The sequence below is a fragment of the Electrona antarctica genome (genome assembly GCF_951216825.1).
Source record: "Electrona antarctica genome assembly, chromosome: 24".
In the NCBI taxonomy this organism is placed as follows: Eukaryota; Metazoa; Chordata; class Actinopteri; order Myctophiformes; family Myctophidae; genus Electrona; species Electrona antarctica.
Genome location: NC_136803.1, coordinates 13,449,064 through 13,468,135, shown reverse-complemented (window position 1 = coordinate 13,468,135; position 19,072 = coordinate 13,449,064). Strand labels below are relative to the sequence as shown.

The 19,072-nt window shown below is 45.6% G+C and overlaps 1 protein-coding gene across 2 annotated transcripts in view; it reads right to left on the bottom strand.

Annotated features, from left to right (window-relative positions):
* The window catches only part of LOC306917372 (interleukin-1 receptor accessory protein-like 1), a 515,864-nt gene that overhangs the window by 15,386 nt on the left and 481,406 nt on the right, over positions 1-19,072 (bottom strand). For both annotated transcript variants that reach the window (XM_079495579.1, XM_079495580.1), the window contains one exon: positions 11,447-11,593. In XM_079495579.1, coding sequence (XP_079351705.1) covers positions 11,447-11,593 — 147 coding nt within the window. The remainder of the gene's footprint in view (positions 1-11,446; positions 11,594-19,072) is intronic.

Sequence of the window (19,072 nt, the reverse complement as noted above, 5' to 3'; positions counted from 1 at the left end):
ACAGGACCTACCGGGCATATTCCCGGTGGGCCGCGACCGTAGGGGGCCACTCAAATTATATGATAAGATAAAAAAAAATAAAAAAAATTGACAGTCTGTCTCTCTCTCTCTCTCTCTCTTCAGTCTCACTTGCTCTCTATCTCTCTCTTTCCTCTGGGGTCTATGACATACGTCAGGGGTGGACTGGCCACAGGACCTACCAGGCATATTCCCGGTGGGCCGCGACCGTAGGGGGCCGCTCAAGTTATATGACAAAAACAAAAAAAAACATTGACAGGCAGGCCAATAGGCGGCAGGCCACCGGGAAAGGTCCCGGTGGTCCCGCGGACCAGTTCGGGCCATGATAATTTCACTGTATTGTATCAGTGAGTGACAAATAAACCCTCTTCTATCTTGAATCCTTTTGCCAGCCTCATTCTTGTGAGAGCAACAAAGGGTTGTGTAGTTGGTTTGTATCATTTATGTCGTTCTGTAAAAGTGGTGGTATTAGGGCGTGTTTACTTTGTTTGTGTGTGCCTCGACGGAGCGGGCGGTACTTTCTACTATTCTGCGTGCTGGTTGTGGTGGGCCGGTCTGGGACAAATTTGCGCGAAAATGACCGGGCCGAATTTTTGTCCCAGTCCAGCCCTGTACAACGTCATCCAGAGATCACCTCAGTCTCGGCATCACAGCACATTTCCTCCCCACTTGTATAGCCTGGAAGATGACCTGGCTGGCCGTTCTCACCAAGATACCTCTGTAATTTAATTTAATGCATTTCAGTAGGAGAAGAAGAAGCTATTAATTTGATAACTTTAGGGGGAGGGGTAATGTGAGAGACATTGAAAATGGACCTGACTGAACCTATCTCCGTCTCCGTCCCTCCCATAGCTCTCTCATGGAAGGAGACGGGAGCTATCAAGAGCTATTTAAGAAGATGTGATACACCTGTCCTCTGGTGAAATTAAAGTGGGGGCCGGTAAAGTGGGGGCCGTGGGGAGGGAGGGGGAGGGAGGGGGGGGGGGATTGAGTAAAGGTCAATACCACATTCCCGACGTCGGGAAAGATCAGTTTTGGACGGGTTTTCCATATCTTTAATTATATCATTGATGTCAGGCAGGCAGTCTATCTCCATATTTAAACTTTTTGTGTTTTTTAGTAAATTTACTCCCTGCTTGACCATTCTACAGCATCACACAAAATGTATTTTAATTTATTCTTCCACTATTTGACTGTCCTCATAGCAATATGTTGTATACGTACACGTACACAATTATGATTCACTACTAATTGTCAATTGTGTCAATTCCCCAAAACTGCAAGAATAAGCTTTGATGAAAATCAGACCATTTGAGAATATATAGCTTTGCAGAATGTTCACAAAAACATGGCACTTCATTAGCATAATGATTTACGAACAGAAATAAACATACATTATCATGTTACATTGTGTTGGGGAGAGAGAGAGAGAGAGAGAGAGAGAGAGAGAGAGAGAGAGAGTGTGTGAGTGAGTGAGTGAGTGAGTGAGTGAGTGAGTGAGTGAGTGAGAGAGTATTGTTTTGTTATGTAACCACAGGGCAAAGTTACCATAACTATGCCTTCAACATAAACGACAGTATAAAACTCCAGAACTCATTGATTTCTCTTAGACAAAATAGTATCTCAAATTAAGACTGAAACAAAGTCTTTATGTAAGTCAGGAACACGATCGATGAGTGAACAATTCCATTACTACTCGAGTCATTTGTCGTGCTGTTGAAAAAGCACACTAAGCAAACACACCTGGGGGGTGCAAAGCTTGCCCTGGCCGACATCTCTTGCGGATTGCGAACCTTTTTTCAACCTCTGACCGTTTCCACCCAAAAACCCATTCATCTCTTCGGGTCATCTCTCTTCACTGACACAGAGTTTCACGGGAATCCACATATCCGTTCTGCGGTTATTTCTCTGGTTGTTTCTTTTTTTCCCCGACAGCCAGAGCTTGACTGATGACCGTTTCTGATCCCATCTCTTCAGGGCATGTCTCAATTCCTCCAAGTTTCATGAAAATCTACCTATCCCTCCTTAACTGGCTTATGGCCAGCCTAATTAAACAGTGGATTGTGCATTCTGCCTGCACTATTCATATGTTTAATTTGTAATTTTAATGCCAATAGAAAAATCCGTGATATACACACTCCATTTCATTCTCACACGGCAATCCTATAGTAGACACTCAGGCCGATTTGGACCAAATAGAGCGAATCTGGCGATGCCACTTCCGGTTTAAGGAATCACAACATCCAGGACTAGTTTGGACTGGTGCAGCACTATCAGATGTCCGGAATGCTAAGTCAAATTAAGCTCTAATCAAGCCCAAAATATCGCATTTTACGCAGCGATGCATGCGCGATCACACGCGTGCGTGATCGACCGTGCATGCGCGGATTTCGGCCGGTTTTAGGTAGATTACATCGGCCGTTAGCCAAACAAGCTACATTTTGTTATATTAAGCTCCCGATTACAGGGGATTAAACGATTACGTCAATACATCAAATGGCCATGATGGATTTATTGATATCAATACGCATAATACGTCACTGGCCATAAGGGGGTTAAGAGAGGGAGAGAGACAGACAACCACATCCATACAGTACAGCCATGGTTCTGAAAAACAAATCATGTCAAGGACTCCCGAAATGTATATGTATTTGTCTGTAGAACTCCATATGAAAACTTCGTGGAGACCCTATAATAGACAGTGAGCGTCTATCGGCTATCGTCGGTGAGGATATTGAATGTAGAGTGAAAACAGACTAGAATAGAGCCCTGAGGGACTTTGGTCAACCATATTGGGTTCAAGTGGTTGAGTCCCTCTCTCTCCTCTCTCCTCTGCCCCTCTGAGTGCCACCACCGCTAGGGCTTCAGGGGACGGTGACGCATACAGCCACACAGGTTAGACCGTAAACTTCTGAACCGGAGCCATTTGAGGCACAATCGTCGCCTGGATATCTTAGGGATCCATTAAGTTTAATGGAGGCCATGCAATCCCAGTACAGTAGGAACGTGACGCACGCACGGTGACGAAGGCTAAAAAGGCACGTGGGAGCAGGGGCCCATTCGGGTGTCTCACAGGATGGCAATTCTTTTGACGTCGTCCTCGGACAATAAACACTAGCTCCTTCTAGCACACCCATATACTGTACTGCAGGTAGGTGTGGGACGTCGTCTTAATCGGTGGCCTGTTTGCGTTGGATCGGTACAAGCTTTTTAGCAGGGGGTTGACCAGCTAATCTCTCGCGCTACATCTAACCGGGGAAACTCCCCCCTGTCAGGTGAAAAGAAGTGGCTTGGACTCCTCCTGCATTGAAGGAAGCATGAGGTCAGTCCGTTGCTCTCCCCAGGTTGGCAGAGGGAGTGTAGCGCCCAGGATTATATTACACAACTGACACTGGGTGAAAAGAAAATCGTGGGATAAAATTCCAGCCCCAGCCGGCAGAAAGCCAATGTAGCACTCTTTAACTAAAGGGCGCCGATGACAAGTCACTGACAGTCCACCTTCTCACAAAAACCTTAAAGGTGTAGTGCACTGGAAATGGTGGACATTTTATTTTGAAGTTTCAAATGGTTTCAAATTGAAACACCGGTCTGAAGTTTCTGAACCAATCAGAGCGTCGCATCCCTTCAGGCGATGGGACGGTAGCTATAGGGACGGTAGCTATGCTACACCAGTACGCATGGCGTGTGTTTGTTTACAAGTCCGATTGTCGGCCAGCTGTACCAGTTTACTGTTATGTGGCTTATTTCTACCCTATAATGTTTTCTGATACATATTTTAGCGTGGTGATTAAGTTGAAACCGAGTAATACACTGTCTGGATGTTATTTTGAATGGGAATAAAAACGGAGGATTTCTGTAATCAGTACCAGCTGTGTTGGACAGTGTTGGACGGATGGGGAATTAAACGGGTGAGCTTCATTTTTATTGGCTTTTATCGATGTGGGCCTCGACACGTCATAACGCAGTACGTTTTCGTTTTCAGGAAGTAATTAAAAAAACTTTTGATATAAAACCACACAAAAGTGAGAATTTGCCAATTTTCTTGGCATCCTTTGTTAGGTATGCCCATATGATGACCACAGATATGGTCTAAAAGTGTGACAAACATATTTTTCATTTCACTACGCCTTTAAAAATGTAGTGACACAGGATCCAAATGTCTCAATAGAAAAGACCAGAGAGACCAAATACAACCACCCCAATGTGTTGTGGGACTCTTATTTTCTAAAACAATTGTATAATTTGAAATGGGACTTTCTGTATAACAATCTGGTACGTGATGCCGGCACTTTTGTATTTTTAATCAACCAAAATGTTGAATACTGTACAGGATGTTTACTTGTAACCGGGTAGTTATGTGTTTTGGTGTTGATACAAAATGTCCTTCCACCACCGACGACACGGTGACGAGCGCTGCTGGAAACACCAAGATAAATGTGGTCGGCATGTGGAGGAGATGAAAAAGTTCAGCGTGGGGAAAGAAACGGAGGTGTAATGGCTTGTGCTGATGAACAGGAGAGGAGACGCAGGGAGCTAGCACCTGATTTCTCAAAGCATCCGCCGCTTGTTTTTCTGTGCCGTGGTTACCATAGAGATGAGATCTCTGTTCACTGCCACTAAACCATTCTAGTCAGTGGAAAACTTGTCTTGTCTTGTCTGCCTGTCTCATCTTATCTATCTATCCATCTATCTATGCTGTCTGTCTGCCTATGCTGTCTGTCTGTCTGTCTGTCTATGTTGTCTATGCTGTCTGTCTGTCTGTCTTTCTGTCTGTAATTACTTCTCTCTATAATAGACAGATACTCTATTCATTGTATTGTATTCATTGTTGATATGTTGATATGCGTGACGTGTATGTATGTAAATGTGTACGTGCATGTAAGTGCACACATCCAAGTGTGTGCGTGGTACGTGGCCCGTGGGCGAGGAGGTGGCGGGCGGCAGTGATCTAATGGAGTGTGGCATGACTCCATATATGGCCTCTGTTGGGAAGAAAGCTCACATGTCCAGGCAAAAAAAACTGCCACATTTTCAGGATTCAAATTCGAAACCGCCAAAAGCAGCAGATCGACAAGCTCAAAACGCAGCGCATGCATATCCGCTACTTTTCATGCTCTTGTGTGACGCTGTGCAGTGTGATCAAGTGGGGCATTCACTTACGAAGAAACACAAAAAGTTAAAGGTTTCATGACATTAATTTTCATCTTTTTATTTTTCGTTTGTCTTTTAGGTTTTATGACCTCAATTACACCCAAAAAACCTGAACTTTGAACATTCAGTGGATTTTCTGTGGGGTTTTTTGGGGTGCAATTGAGCTCAGAAAAGATATTTTTTTTTGAAGATTTACAAAAACCTTTTTTCTAGGTCACAATCTCTTTTCTGCCCCAACAGCGAAGACAGTATGGGGTGGGGACCGTGGGGTGGTGGTGTGGAGTCTGTCTCCAGACAGTATGGTATGGGGTGGGGACCGTGGGGTGGTGGTGTGGAGTCTGTCTGTCTCCAGACAGTATGGTATGGGGTGGGGACCGTGGGGTGGTGGTGTGGAGTCTGTCTGTCTCCAGACAGTATGGTATGGGGTGGGGACCGTGGGGTGGTGGTGTGGAGTCTGTCTGTCTCCAGACAGTATGGTATGGGGTGGGGACCGTGGGGTGGTGGTGTGGAGTCTGTCTGTCTCCAGACAGTATGGTATGGGGTGGGGACCGTGGGGTGGTGGTGTGGTGTCTGTCTGTCTCCAGACAGTATGGTATGGGGTGGGGACCGTGGGGTGGTGGTGTGGTGTCTGTCTGTCTCCAGACAGTATGGTATGGGGTGGGGACCGTGGGGTGGTGGTGTGGTGTCTGTCTGTCTCCAGACAGTATGGTATGGGGTGGGGACCGTGGGGTGGTGGTGTGGTGTCTGTCTGTCTCCAGACAGTATGGTATGGGGTGGGGACCGTGGGGTGGTGGTGTGGAGTCTGTCTGTCTCCAGACAGTATGGTATGGGGTGGGGACCGTGGGGTGGTGGTGTGGTGTCTGTCTGTCTCCAGACAGTATGGTATGGGGTGGGGACCGTGGGGTGGTGGTGTGGAGTCTGTCTGTCTCCAGACAGTATGGTATGGGGTGGGGACCGTGGGGTGGTGGTGTGGAGTCTGTCTGTCTCCAGACAGTATGGTATGGGGTGGGGACCGTGGGGTGGTGGTGTGGAGTCTGTCTGTCTCCAGACAGTATGGGATGGGATGGGGACCGTGGGGTGGTGGTGTGGAGTCTGTCTGTCTCCAGACAGTATGGTATGGGGTGGGGACCGTGGGGTGGTGGTGTGGAGTCTGTCTGTCTCCAGACAGTATGGTATGGGGTGGGGACCGTGGGGTGGTGGTGTGGTGTCCGTCTATCTCCAGACAGTATGGTATGGGGTGGGGACCGTGGGGTGGTGGTGTGGTGTCCGTCTATCTCCAGACAGTATGCTATGGGGTGGGGACCGTGGGGTGGTGTCTGTCTGTCTCCAGACAGTATGGTATGGGGTGGGGACCGTGGGGTGGTGGTGTGGTGTCCGTCTGTCTGCAGAGAGCTGTGTGGAGGCAGTGCGCTTTGTGTGTTTTATTGAACCTGATCCCTCTTTATATCCCAGAACAAATTGACAATCTATTTCCCCTCGCCGAGCACTCACTGCGGATGCCGCAATTAAAGGAGACAATCGCCGTTTGGCATTATAAGCTCAAGGAATGACACGTTTTATTTATTTTATTTACTTATATACTTGTATTATTCTCCTTCTTAGCGTCTACTTTTCTGATTTGAGGATTGGAAGAAGTAGGCCTACTCCCATTTTGTTCTACAAATAGCAATAAAGCACAGTGTAGAAATACTCTTACAAGTAAAAGTCCTGTGTTGAAATTGTGACTTGAGTGAAAGTACAAAAGTAATGGCAATACATGTACAGTATATCAAGGCAAGTATATCAATATACTTAAAGGGGCATTCCACTCATTTTGAACATTTTACTGTGTCATTAATATACCTTAGAGCTGGAAATAATAAAAAAGTCCCCCTATTCTGTGTTTCCTAGAACTGGTGACTGATGTCATAAAGATGTGTTTCACCATTTTAATGATTTTTTGCATACTTATACAGTTCTAGGAAACACAGAATGGGTGGACTTTTTATTATTTCCAGACAACAGCTCTAAGGTATATTAATGACATAGTAAAATGTTGAAAATGAGTGGAATGCAGCTTTAAAAGAAGCAAAAGTAAAGGGTCTCTTATTATGCAGAATGTCTGCATAATAAGACATTTTTCAGAGACGTTTTCAGATAATTGCAGTTAAAAGTACAAACATTTGCCTGAGATGTAGTGGAGCAGAAGTATAAATATTAGAGAAATGGACATAATACTCAAGTAAAACTGTGAAAGTACCACAAAAATGGTACAGTACTCGAGTAATTGTAAGGCAGCCCGGAGTTAACAGTAATGACACCTCATCTACACTGCCAGTCATGCGAGCGAGCGGGCGAACGATGAAATCTCATTAGAACACATGTTTTTCAATTAGACTGTCCTGACATACCGCGAGCGTGCAGCGACGTCGTCCACCCCTCCTATATTCGCTCGCAGAGTCTCTATCTGAGTGAGGTTTCGCAGCCCCAAACACTTTTATTGGTTGACATCTACACGCTACTATTAATTGGTTATTTGATTGGTTCAGGCTACGTTGCAACGCAATGGCCGACGCTCCATATCAGGACAGTTTTTCGCACGATATTGCTGTTGGAACGCTCGCTCCTTGCCTGTGTAGATGAGGTGTCACTCTTCATTGAAAAGTGTGATGTACAGTAGCATCCATCACAGTGAAACAGGCCATGGGGGCAGGAGTGTCGGCAGCAGAAGGATAGAGAGACAGTTTCTTCCTTAAAAACACTAATAACTCTCCATCGCTGTTTGCCTTGTCCCTCCAGCTGTCTAATATCCTTCGCTCTCTCGTTCTCCTGGCGGTTGGCGACGCTTGGTGTATCCCCGGACTTCAGCCTCTCCGAACTAACACCCTCCCCCGCCCCCATGCTAATAGGAACGGCAGGCTTTCTAGTCCTGGAAAGTTTGAATGCTACAATAGCAGCCAAAAATCTTGTTTGAAAACACTTGGTAGTAGAATATAACTTTAGCACGTCTGCTGTGGTTGGAGGTGGTCTGTCTACTCCTCCTTTGGACGCCCTGGTGGTGTCTGCTACGTAGGACACCTACTGGATGAAAAGTAGTAGGCTACTAACCGCACAATATTTCCCCCAGGCCAAGCCGGGGATTTCCATCTTGCAAGTGCGGTAGAACTTGCAGTGCGGTAGAACTCCTACGGGGGGAGAACCCGGGTTCAGATCCTAAATATCAAGGTTAGAGATCGCTTAAGTATGTATAGCAGTCATGGCCCTTCAAATACCTGACTGACAGAGGCAATGCCTTGGAGAAAAAAAAGGGCAGACAGAAAATAGGTTCTAATGAATTAGTAAATCATGTATTGATTATGTTGCGGCTGGGGTTTGCATGATACAGTAACATTATTGATGTAGATGTTCAAGGAGACACTGTCAGCGGTGCAATAGCTGGATTTATAGAGCCAGTTTGCATGTTCTCCAGTCAACAGCTCCTCCACCTGTGCTCTAAGTTCCCAAACTTTTGAGCCTTGACCATCCAAAAATAATCATATTTGAACTGGGGACCACCCACCCTGACACGCACGTGGAATTGTGGGAGTTGAGGCGTTTGTGAAAAAAGCGAAGGCAGTGCACGTTAAGGTGCTGTGGTATGTCGGGTCAGGTTGTGTTGCGATGAGGTGAGTTGTGTGGCGGCTTCGTGTGGCGTTTTTCTGTTTTTCTGTTTAGTTGTGCAATGTTGGTATGTTTCGACCCACACGGAAAGGGCATGTGCATATATGTTCATATAAGTGCATATATGTACATATATGTTCAGGGGGTCCAATTTCATATATGCATGTCTAACATATAAGTTTCATATATGTCTAACATATATGAAACTTATATGTTAGACATATATGTCTACCATGTAAGTTTCATATAAGTCCTTTCCGTGTGGATCACGGTCTTAAGTCTGATATAGCATCAACTTACTGTTTTGTTTCGCTTACCTCACCTCACCTTCAACCGGTTTAACATGACATTATACAATAACAAGCGTTTGGAAATTGATTATTTAATGATTATTTGCGTGCCTGCACCGACTGCTACAATCACCCCGTTTAGCCCCCCATTACCTGCTGTGTGCATACACAAAACAATCAAGAACACAAACACAAAAACAAGTGCTATATGCATAATGTATGTCGTTGCTGATGATTCATGAATGCATTCCCTACCTCATCGTGCAAGCGTGTATAAAAAAATAGCCAATCTACAAGCTTGCGACACGTTGTGAGCTTGTAGATCAGCTTTTTTTTATACTTTTGAAATCTTTTGAAAACCTTTTTAGTCACCTTTGTGACTAAATAATAACCACATTGGATCCATTGGAACGCAGGTTTCCTTAGTTACCTGTTCTGAAAAGTAACGGTTTTGGACGTACGTTAACGTTTCCACCCAATATAATATCTCCTTTGTAGATCCAACAACCAAGTATGATGCATATATTACCTCCTCATCCTTCTATATGTACGTACATAATGCAAACAAGTACGATACAAACAAGTACGATACAAACAAGTACGATGCATAATGTATACTATCACAGTACCTCCTGTGTACATGCATTAATACACAAACAGGTACAATGCATAATGTATATGTCATTACCGCCTATGTAAGCGATAACTCACGACAGGCCAGGTTGTGAGTTCATTCTTTTATAAAAACACTTACCAAAATGGCAATATCAAAATCATACACACGTCCATGTTCCAATTATAACCCTTTGCAATAACAGTTTCATAATGAGAATAATTTATCCAAGAAAGTAGACCCCGACAGCCTGCGCGCACACACACACACACACACACACACACACACACACACACACACACACACACACACACACACACACACACACACACACACACACACACACACACACACACACACACACACACACACACACACACGGCAGGTTGCTATGCAACCTTTACATATTATGCAGCAAGGTTTGTCAAGATTCTAATAATGGAAGAGAACTCTCACAACTTTTCACGGACCTATACTTTGAAGTTGAATTTGTAACTTATGTACCATTTTAACCTTTTCTCAATACTTCTACTACCACAGTCAGTGATACAGAAGTTAACTGTACAAAGACTCATAGACATGCTATATTACATGGCTATTATAGATAGCCATGTAGCCGCGTGACATCATCATCATGCCTGGAAGTTATGCGGCAATGCTTAGCCCTGAGTGGCAAAACATGACTTTCTGGCCTTGACAGCCCATACTGTACATCCAAACAGAAAAGTCCTATCTGATTGCATTAAAGGAGCATTCAGTGATTTGGGTGATTTGGAAAACCACCCAGTCCGCCCCGGTAACAAAATGTGCACATGCACACGCTCTACAGTGGGGGGAAGTGCAACAGCATGTGCACCAAGGCCCGCCCCCACACATGATTGGAGGAAGGCCCCTCTCATCCTGATTGGATGAAGGCTTTGCCACCCGCCACCAAAACTGAAACTAGGGTTTTTTGACCCCAGGGGCTCACTGGGGACAGGGAGGAACTCCGTATATGGTCAGCACACTCTATAGTAGGGAGGATTATCCAGAAAAAAAGTCAAATCACTGAATATACCTTTAAACTCACTTTGCAACTGGATTTGCCACTCACTTTATGCATGCACATATACCCTCTATAGCAGTGGTTCCCAAACTTTTTACCCACCCAAAAGATAAATTAGACGTTTTCCCTGGGACCCAAACTAGTGAAAATAGCAGATCTACTGTACAAGCTCACACCGCGTTGTGAGCTTGTAGATCGGCTATTTTCACTACTACGTACTTAAACATTTGTTTTCTAATAGATGGAATTTCTTAGATTTTTCTTTTATTTCTTCATGAAATTACTGAAAAGAAATCATTGAATTTGTTTTATATTTCATGACATGTTTTGCTTATTTTGGGAAAATGTTTTGAAATATTATATTAAAAATCACACCCGTGTGAACTGAGTGGTGCAACTACGTCAGTGACGTCACATACTAACCATAGCAACCATGCTCGTTTTTTTGGTTGCTAACCATAGCAACCATGCTCGTTTTTTTGGTACGAACAAACACGGGTACAAAGCCAGTTGTTGGAGTGGTTTGCACCACTCAAAAAAATGTAGGAAACAAAAAATAAAGGCACCGATAAAAATATGTCAGCGACCCACTTAATGGGTCCTGGCCCTGTGTTTGGGAAACAGTGCTTTATAACACACCTAGCAACCAATATAAGATGATGATCAAGATGTCAAAAAGCCTGATGTTACCTCCGTCCAGGTCCTCGCTGCCGAAGTGGTTCCTGTAGAAGAGCATGAGTTCGATGCGGTAGCACTTGTAGAGCGTCACCGTGCAGATCAGCAGCAGCAAGATGGCTCCCAGACCCCCTGCCAGCTCCACCGTGTACATCAACTCTGCTACAGTATGGAGAGAGAGGTGGGGAGGGGGAGAGAGAGAGAGAGAGAGAGAGAGGTGAAGGGCAGGAAAGGAGGAGGACAAGGTGTAGATGAAGGGAGAGATATAGAGGAATTAAATGGAAGGAAATATTTTCATTTTAATTAAAAGTTAACTAGATACGATGATTTTCAACCTGTTTAACTTCAGGGACCCCCAGTTTGATTTGCATTAGCAGTACAGTTCAGAACTATCAGGGTTAGTTGTACCACCACCTCCTGAGCAGAGCCCAAATTAGGTTCTGATAATCGTATGTGAAAAGAATCACTGAAGAAGCCACCCTCGAGTGTAATATTGTTACGATCAAAATAAACCATAAAATGTATTCATATTGTGGGGAATTTCACGCTCTTTTATTCTGGAAGTGCACAATGGGGTCTGAGTCACTAGTTTACCCAGCCAGTCCAATGGGGTCTGAGTCACTAGTTTACCCAGCCAGTCCAAAGGGGTCTGAGTCACTAGTTTACCCAGCCAGTCCAATGGGGTCTGAGTCACTAGTTTACCCAGCCAGTCCAATGGGGTCTGAGTCACTAGTTTACCCAGCCAGTCCAATGGGGTCTGAGTCACTAGTTTACCCAGCCAGTCCAAAGGGGTCTGAGTCACTAGTTTACCCAGCCAGTCCAAAGGGGTCTGAGTCACTAGTTTACCCAGCCAGTCCAATGGGGTCTGAGTCACTAGTTTACCCAGCCAGTCCAATGGGGTCTGAGTCACTAGTTTACCCAGCCAGTCCAATGGGGTCTGAGTCACTAGTTTACCCAGCCAGTCCAAAGGGGTCTGAGTCACTAGTTTACCCAGCCAGTCCAAAGGGGTCAGAGTCACTAGTTTACCCAGCCAGTCCAATGGGGTCTGAGTCACTAGTTTACCCAGCCAGTCCAATGGGGTCTGAGTCACTAGTTTACCCAGCCAGTCCAATGGGGTCTGAGTCACTAGTTTACCCAGCCAGTCCAAAGGGGTCTGAGTCACTAGTTTACCCAGCCAGTCCAAAGGGGTCTGAGTCACTAGTTTACCCAGCCAGTCCAATGGGGTCTGAGTCACTAGTTTACCCAGCCAGTCCAATGGGGTCTGAGTCACTAGTTTACCCAGCCAGTCCAATGGGGTCTGAGTCACTAGTTTACCCAGCCAGTCCAAAGGGGTCTGAGTCACTAGTTTACCCAGCCAGTCCAATGGGGTCTGAGTCACTAGTTTACCCAGCCAGTCCAATGGGGTCTGAGTCACTAGTTTACCCAGCCAGTCCAATGGGGTCTGAGTCACTAGTTTACCCAGCCAGTCCAATGGGGTCTGAGTCACTAGTTTACCCAGCCAGTCCAATGGGGTCTGAGTCACTAGTTTACCCAGCCAGTCCAATGGGGTCTGAGTCACTAGTTTACCCAGCCAGTCCAAAGGGGTCTGAGTCACTAGTTTACCCAGCCAGTCCAATGGGGTCTGAGTCACTAGTTTACCCAGCCAGTCCAATGGGGTCTGAGTCACTAGTTTACCCAGCCAGTCCAATGGGGTCAGAGTCACTAGTTTACCCAGCCAGTCCAATGGGGTCAGAGTCACTAGTTTACCCAGCCAGTCCAATGGGGTCTGAGTCACTAGTTTACCCAGCCAGTCCAATGGGGTCTGAGTCACTAGTTTACCCAGCCAGTCCAATGGGGTCTGAGTCACTAGTTTACCCAGCCAGTCCAATGGGGTCTGAGTCACTAGTTTACCCAGCCAGTCCAATGGGGTCTGAGTCACTAGTTTACCCAGCCAGTCCAATGGGGTCTGAGTCACTAGTTTAGCAAACGTCCCATGCAAACTGCCAGCCACTTCTCTGCCGAGATATATGCCGAGATATGTTGATTAGTTTCATTTGAGAACGGCTAGGTATGCTGTGAGGCTTGTTATTTGAGCCCATATTTCAACCAATCTGATTGCTTGGCCGGAACTACCCATCGTATAATCTAGGTTAACCTTTGTTTGTAGTAAAAAAAGAGCCACCATGTTGAAAACATGCTGCTATCGGAGACAGTCTTGTTTTGGGGGATATTCGTATTAGTCAACAGTGAAATGTGTTCCTCTCTCAACCAGTTAGTACTGTGTTCAACATCAAGACATAATGAATCAAAGTTTTCCAAGAGGAAACACAAATCAAAACATTTTTCTTTTGCTTTGCAAGCTGTGTTGCATGATGTGACAATCAAACAATTCATACGCTGGAAGAATCCACGAGAACTGAGTGGTTACCGGGAGTGTACTACGAACACACAGAAAAGATCAAAATCAACAATCAAACCGAAACGGGAGGCTATAAGAAACAAGGCGGGGGCCGCTGGAGTGTAATGGAACGTTAAGCCATTTTGGGCGGGAACCCCTTTTGGTGTTAGCATTATGTTATGCTTTAGCCATTGAAAAATAGCAGATCTACAAGCTCATAGCGCGCCACCGAGTGGCGCGCTACGAGCTTGTAGGTCTGCTATTTTTGAAAAATCGAAGAACGACTGACATAGAAACATGGCTTTTTCAGAAAACTGTCAGGATGTAGAAGACATTTTTAGAATCTGATCTCAGGTCAGAATGCGTTAACAGATGCACTGAGACAACGTGATGTACTGGAACTGCGGCGTCTGACAGCTTCCCACTGACACCCCCATGCTGAGTCTACATCACGCAGCGGCGGGGGTGAGTGTGTGCGTGTGCGTGTGTGTGTGTGTGTGTGTGTGTGTGTGTGGTGGGGGGGGGTACTACAGTATATAGTGCCAGCCAGGACAGGGTGTGTTGCGTGTAGCCGTGCATGTGCCACACGTGCACTTGTATTACTATACTTGTGAGGGCCAAATTGTCGCAAGTATAGTCGAATTTTTGAAAGAAAAAAAAGGACCATTTCCCTGGTCCTCACGAGAGCAATGTAAAAAAAAAAGGAGAAAGGAATATCTTTAGATTTGTAACGTTTCCACACGTGAGGCTCTCTATGGATCCTTGAGCAGTCTTTACTCTTTTTTCATTGTGTAATTTGTTATGTTTGATGTCAATGATTTGCATGTACTCCATGGACCCCCTGTGTGTCTGGAACAAAGTTTCAAATTTAGACAAAAATATTAAGACATGTAGACGTTATGTTTAGGGGATTGGAGATGGAGTTGGGCCTGCCTGTGACTTATGCTTAGTTGCACACCAGTCTGCAGGTATACCGGAAATAGCCAATTTACAAGCTCATAATGCGTCACACTACTGCGCACTGCAGGCTTGTCGATCTGCTATTTTCGGCTTTGGGGTTTACGGTGGAAAAACAATTGACAAACATTGACATAAAAATGATATTCACTTTGTTCGCGTTGAAATGTTCGTGTCCTCATAACTATAGTGATACAAACGTGCGCGTGTGTGTGTATGTGTGTGTGTGAGAGCAGTCAGAGCTTGTGGCCATTAGCTAAAGCCGGTTGCACTTCAGCGGATCGAAGTGGTCCACTCTCTCCCTGTCATCCGTCATTGCCCGCCAGCCAGCCAGCGGTAGCCTCGATACCACCAGCTCCCCGACAAGCCGTCTGCAGCCAGGCCTGACAAATACCCTACACACTAGCACTGCACACTCTCTTGGCCTGCCCCAATTTCACACTGTGTTGCTGTCGGTTGTTTTTGAATTTTGTATATCTTCTCAAAAGGTAAAGAAGTTTGCATTGTTCTCCCCGTGTCTCTTAGGGTACGCACCCTCACACAAAACATGCAGTACTCCTGGTCTCTAAACTAGCCGGGGTGCCTGATGGAGGGGAAAGGTAACTGAAAGGAACTGGTTGGAATAACGTGTTCCTTCCACGTGCTGCATCCAACCGTGGAAACTCCCCCGTCAGGTGAAAAGAAGCGGCTTGCACTCCCCCTTTTTTTTAATAGGTAGATTTTCATGAAACTTGGACGAATTGAGACATGTCCTGCCCCTGAAGAGATGATGGACTTTTGGCATTTTGTTTAAAAGTTCTAGTCATGAAAAATAGGGTGTAGTGGGGGGGATTGACCATTGATCTAAATTGTATTAATTTTCATGTTCAGCAGTGGTTCCCCACCTTCTCTGGATCGGGGCCGTCTTGAAATATCTTTGAAATATATGTTCGCGGCCAATTCTTTCGTTTTGCCCACTTGCAAATACCCTCACGCGGGGTTGGAAACCGCCTGATGTGCATGGTCCAATTTGGTCCATGTGGCATGGATGAATAAAGATTAGGAGTAGGCCGCCAAAAATAGCTCAGATGACAGCATGTTGACTCCAGTCTACGAGGGACTAGCGACTCTGGGGCGATGGATTGACACTGCAGGACAGTGGGGCTGTCACGGCGTGGGGACAAAGAGCTAATGACACGGGACGCTGAACTGATGTCACACGACAGCGGGTGACACTTCCGGCCATCAGCGGCCGCGCTGCTTAACTTGTGCAGACAGTCGCGTGCATCGTCCTTATCCCCTTGATCTCCTTCTCACTCTTTCAGCCTGTACGTGCGGGGTTTCCTATACCGTCGAACGCAGGGGTCTCTTCTTAGATTTGCGACCCCTTCCCTTGCCTTCGCTACGCCTCGCAAAATCTGTGTGGTCAGCCTTCGTTGGTTGACTAATGTCTGACTACGGAAGGGCTGCACCTCACACATATGTGCGCACGCAGGCATGCAGGCACTCATGCACGCTCTCTCACACGCACGCACGCACGCACGCACGCTCACACACACACACACACACACACACACACACACACACACACACACACACACACACACACACACACACACACACACACACACACACACACACACACACACACACACACACACACACACACACACACACACACACACACACACACACACAGCTGTCAAGGCAGAAACCTTGTATCTCCAATGTTTTGTAAATTAATGCCCAGTTTGTCACAAAATTGTGGAAAATGGATCTACAATCTCACAATGCGTTGCAATGCCACGTGTTGTGAGATTGTACTGTAGATTTGCTAATACACACCCACACACACACACACACACACACACACACAGTGTGCAGAACGCGCGCGGGGCCATCGCCATCCATCAGGGACGGACATTTAACCTGGTTAGGGAGTGTGATGCGGGGCACGGTGCGCGGCCCATCGGGCCGACAGCTCCCATGATGAGGGATGATGTTCTCAGCGGGCTAACGAGCGACGGCCGCGGGCGCTTCATCACGGCTGTCCGGCCGCGACCTTCATGCGCACGCGCACACGCACACGCACACGCGCACACACACACACACACACACACACACACACACACACACACACACACACACACACACACACACACACACACACACACACACACACACACACACACACACACACACACAAATAGGAGTAAACTCCTTTCTGTTCTTCCATTTTCACCTGAGCTGTCAACTCGTCTTCTTCAACGTGTGACATTCATTCATCCAATACTCCCTCCCTCCCTTCCTTCCACATTCCTCTCCTCTCCTCTCCATTCTGTTCTGTTCTGTTTTTTTTTGGTTTTTTGTTTTAGAAATACGTAATTATATAGTCCGTAATTAAAAATGCACTTGAGTAAAAATACAAAACTTAAAGTATTGATAGAAATGTACTTAAAGTACCAAAAGTAACAGTACTAATTATGAAGAATGTCCCATTTCAAGTTTTCAAGTGTATAAAAATCATTTGAAAATAGCAGATCTACAAGCTCACAATGCGTTGCCACTGAGATGTAGTGGAGTAGAAGTAAAAGTATTGGAAATTGGAATTACTCAAGTAAAGTACAAATACCCCTACAGTACATTGTACTTAAGTACAGTACTTAAGTAAATGCACCCTACTTACGTAGTTACTTTCCACCACTGAATAGCAGATCTAAGCAGCCATTTTCACTTTTTTCAGCGAAAGCTTTCCCCACTATAAGAGGAAAACAGAAAAGCCACTGTTATAGCACCCTGAGGGACTCCGCTCAGCCATAATGGGGTTTAAGTGGTTAACAGAAGATTCAGTCAGCCAGGCCAAAGAAAGTCCTCTCTCTCTCTCTCTCTCTCTCTCTCTGGTCCTGTAGCTCAGATATGTGGACAGTGTATAACAGGCCAGCTGTTCCTCCAAGCATCAGCGATTACAAGCGGAGGAGGAGACCAATTCTTCTCCGCCTGGCGCCCATATGGTGGCAGCGGTGCGATGGGACCGATTAAGAGGAATTAACTTGCGGGGACCGTACGACACTGCATGGACCACATTCATACTACAACACATCTGATGATGGGGCTCTCTGTACCATCTGCACATTACTCTGTACTTCAGGAGACAGACAGACCGTTCACTACCCGTGAACGTGAAGTACCCTAACAGACTATGAGTAGGCCTGCAATGAGTATTATGATTGTATTAAAATGTTGTCAGACCACAGAATAACATGTAAGAAATGATCCAGCCCATGCTGTCCACCCAGGGTCCACTGAAGGCAGTGAAAGAATCATTCTAGCCAAAAGATGGTCGGAGCCTCAGTTTGTCCACTGCGTGCATAATGGATTAGCCTCATTTGCACAGCCAGCACGGAAGCACACATGCTGCCGGAGCAATCTGAGACGTATAGTATCAGAAAGCACAAAGCTAGCCCATTTTGACCTGAGATCAGATTCTAAAAATGTCTTCTACATCCTGACAGTTTTCTGAAAAAGCTATGTTTCTATGTCAGTGGTTCTTTGATTTTTTAAAAATAGCAGATCTACAAGCTCGTAGTGCGCCACTCGGTGGCGCGCTATGAGCTTGTAGATCTGCTATTTTTCAATAGCTAAAGCATAACATAATGCTAACACCAAAAGGGGTTCCCGCCCAAAATGGGCTAGACTGGAACACGGACCCTACATCAACTGGACTGATTAGTGCAGAGTGCACTAAAAATGGAGTCTGCATGATAGTGTTAATCTTTACCTTTTCAGGCTGCCCTATCCCAAATAACTAATTTGACCCTCACCCCCACCCTGGCAAGCTCTTGAATTGTAGTAATTGAGGCATTGCAATATTGCTTTTTGGGGCATTTTATTTGTAACTTTAACTCTGAAACAAAAAGCGGTGTGTTTTTGAACAAATTGGAGCGTCGCATCCCTTCAGGCTATGGGATGTAGCTCCGTTCCATGCACTGCATGGGGTTCCCAAACTTTTTTGGCCCAGGTACCCCTTGGGGGGAAGAATTTTTTCCAGGTACCCCCTCATCCTCGCAACACCACCGATAAGCATATTTACAACCTTACATTTAGATGCCATTCAAACTATTTGTATTAAAACTTTTCAATCAAAGTCACACATTTTCACAACATTTATTTAAGATGCTATCTTAGAATAGATGTAGACCTATTTTACAGAAACATAATTGCCTTCCTTGATGCATCAATTAAGCGTCAACGACCATCAGCTGGTCACAGTCACAGACACTCAGCCTCTGCACTCAGCACTAACTGAAAGTGACTGCATGGAGTCTGTT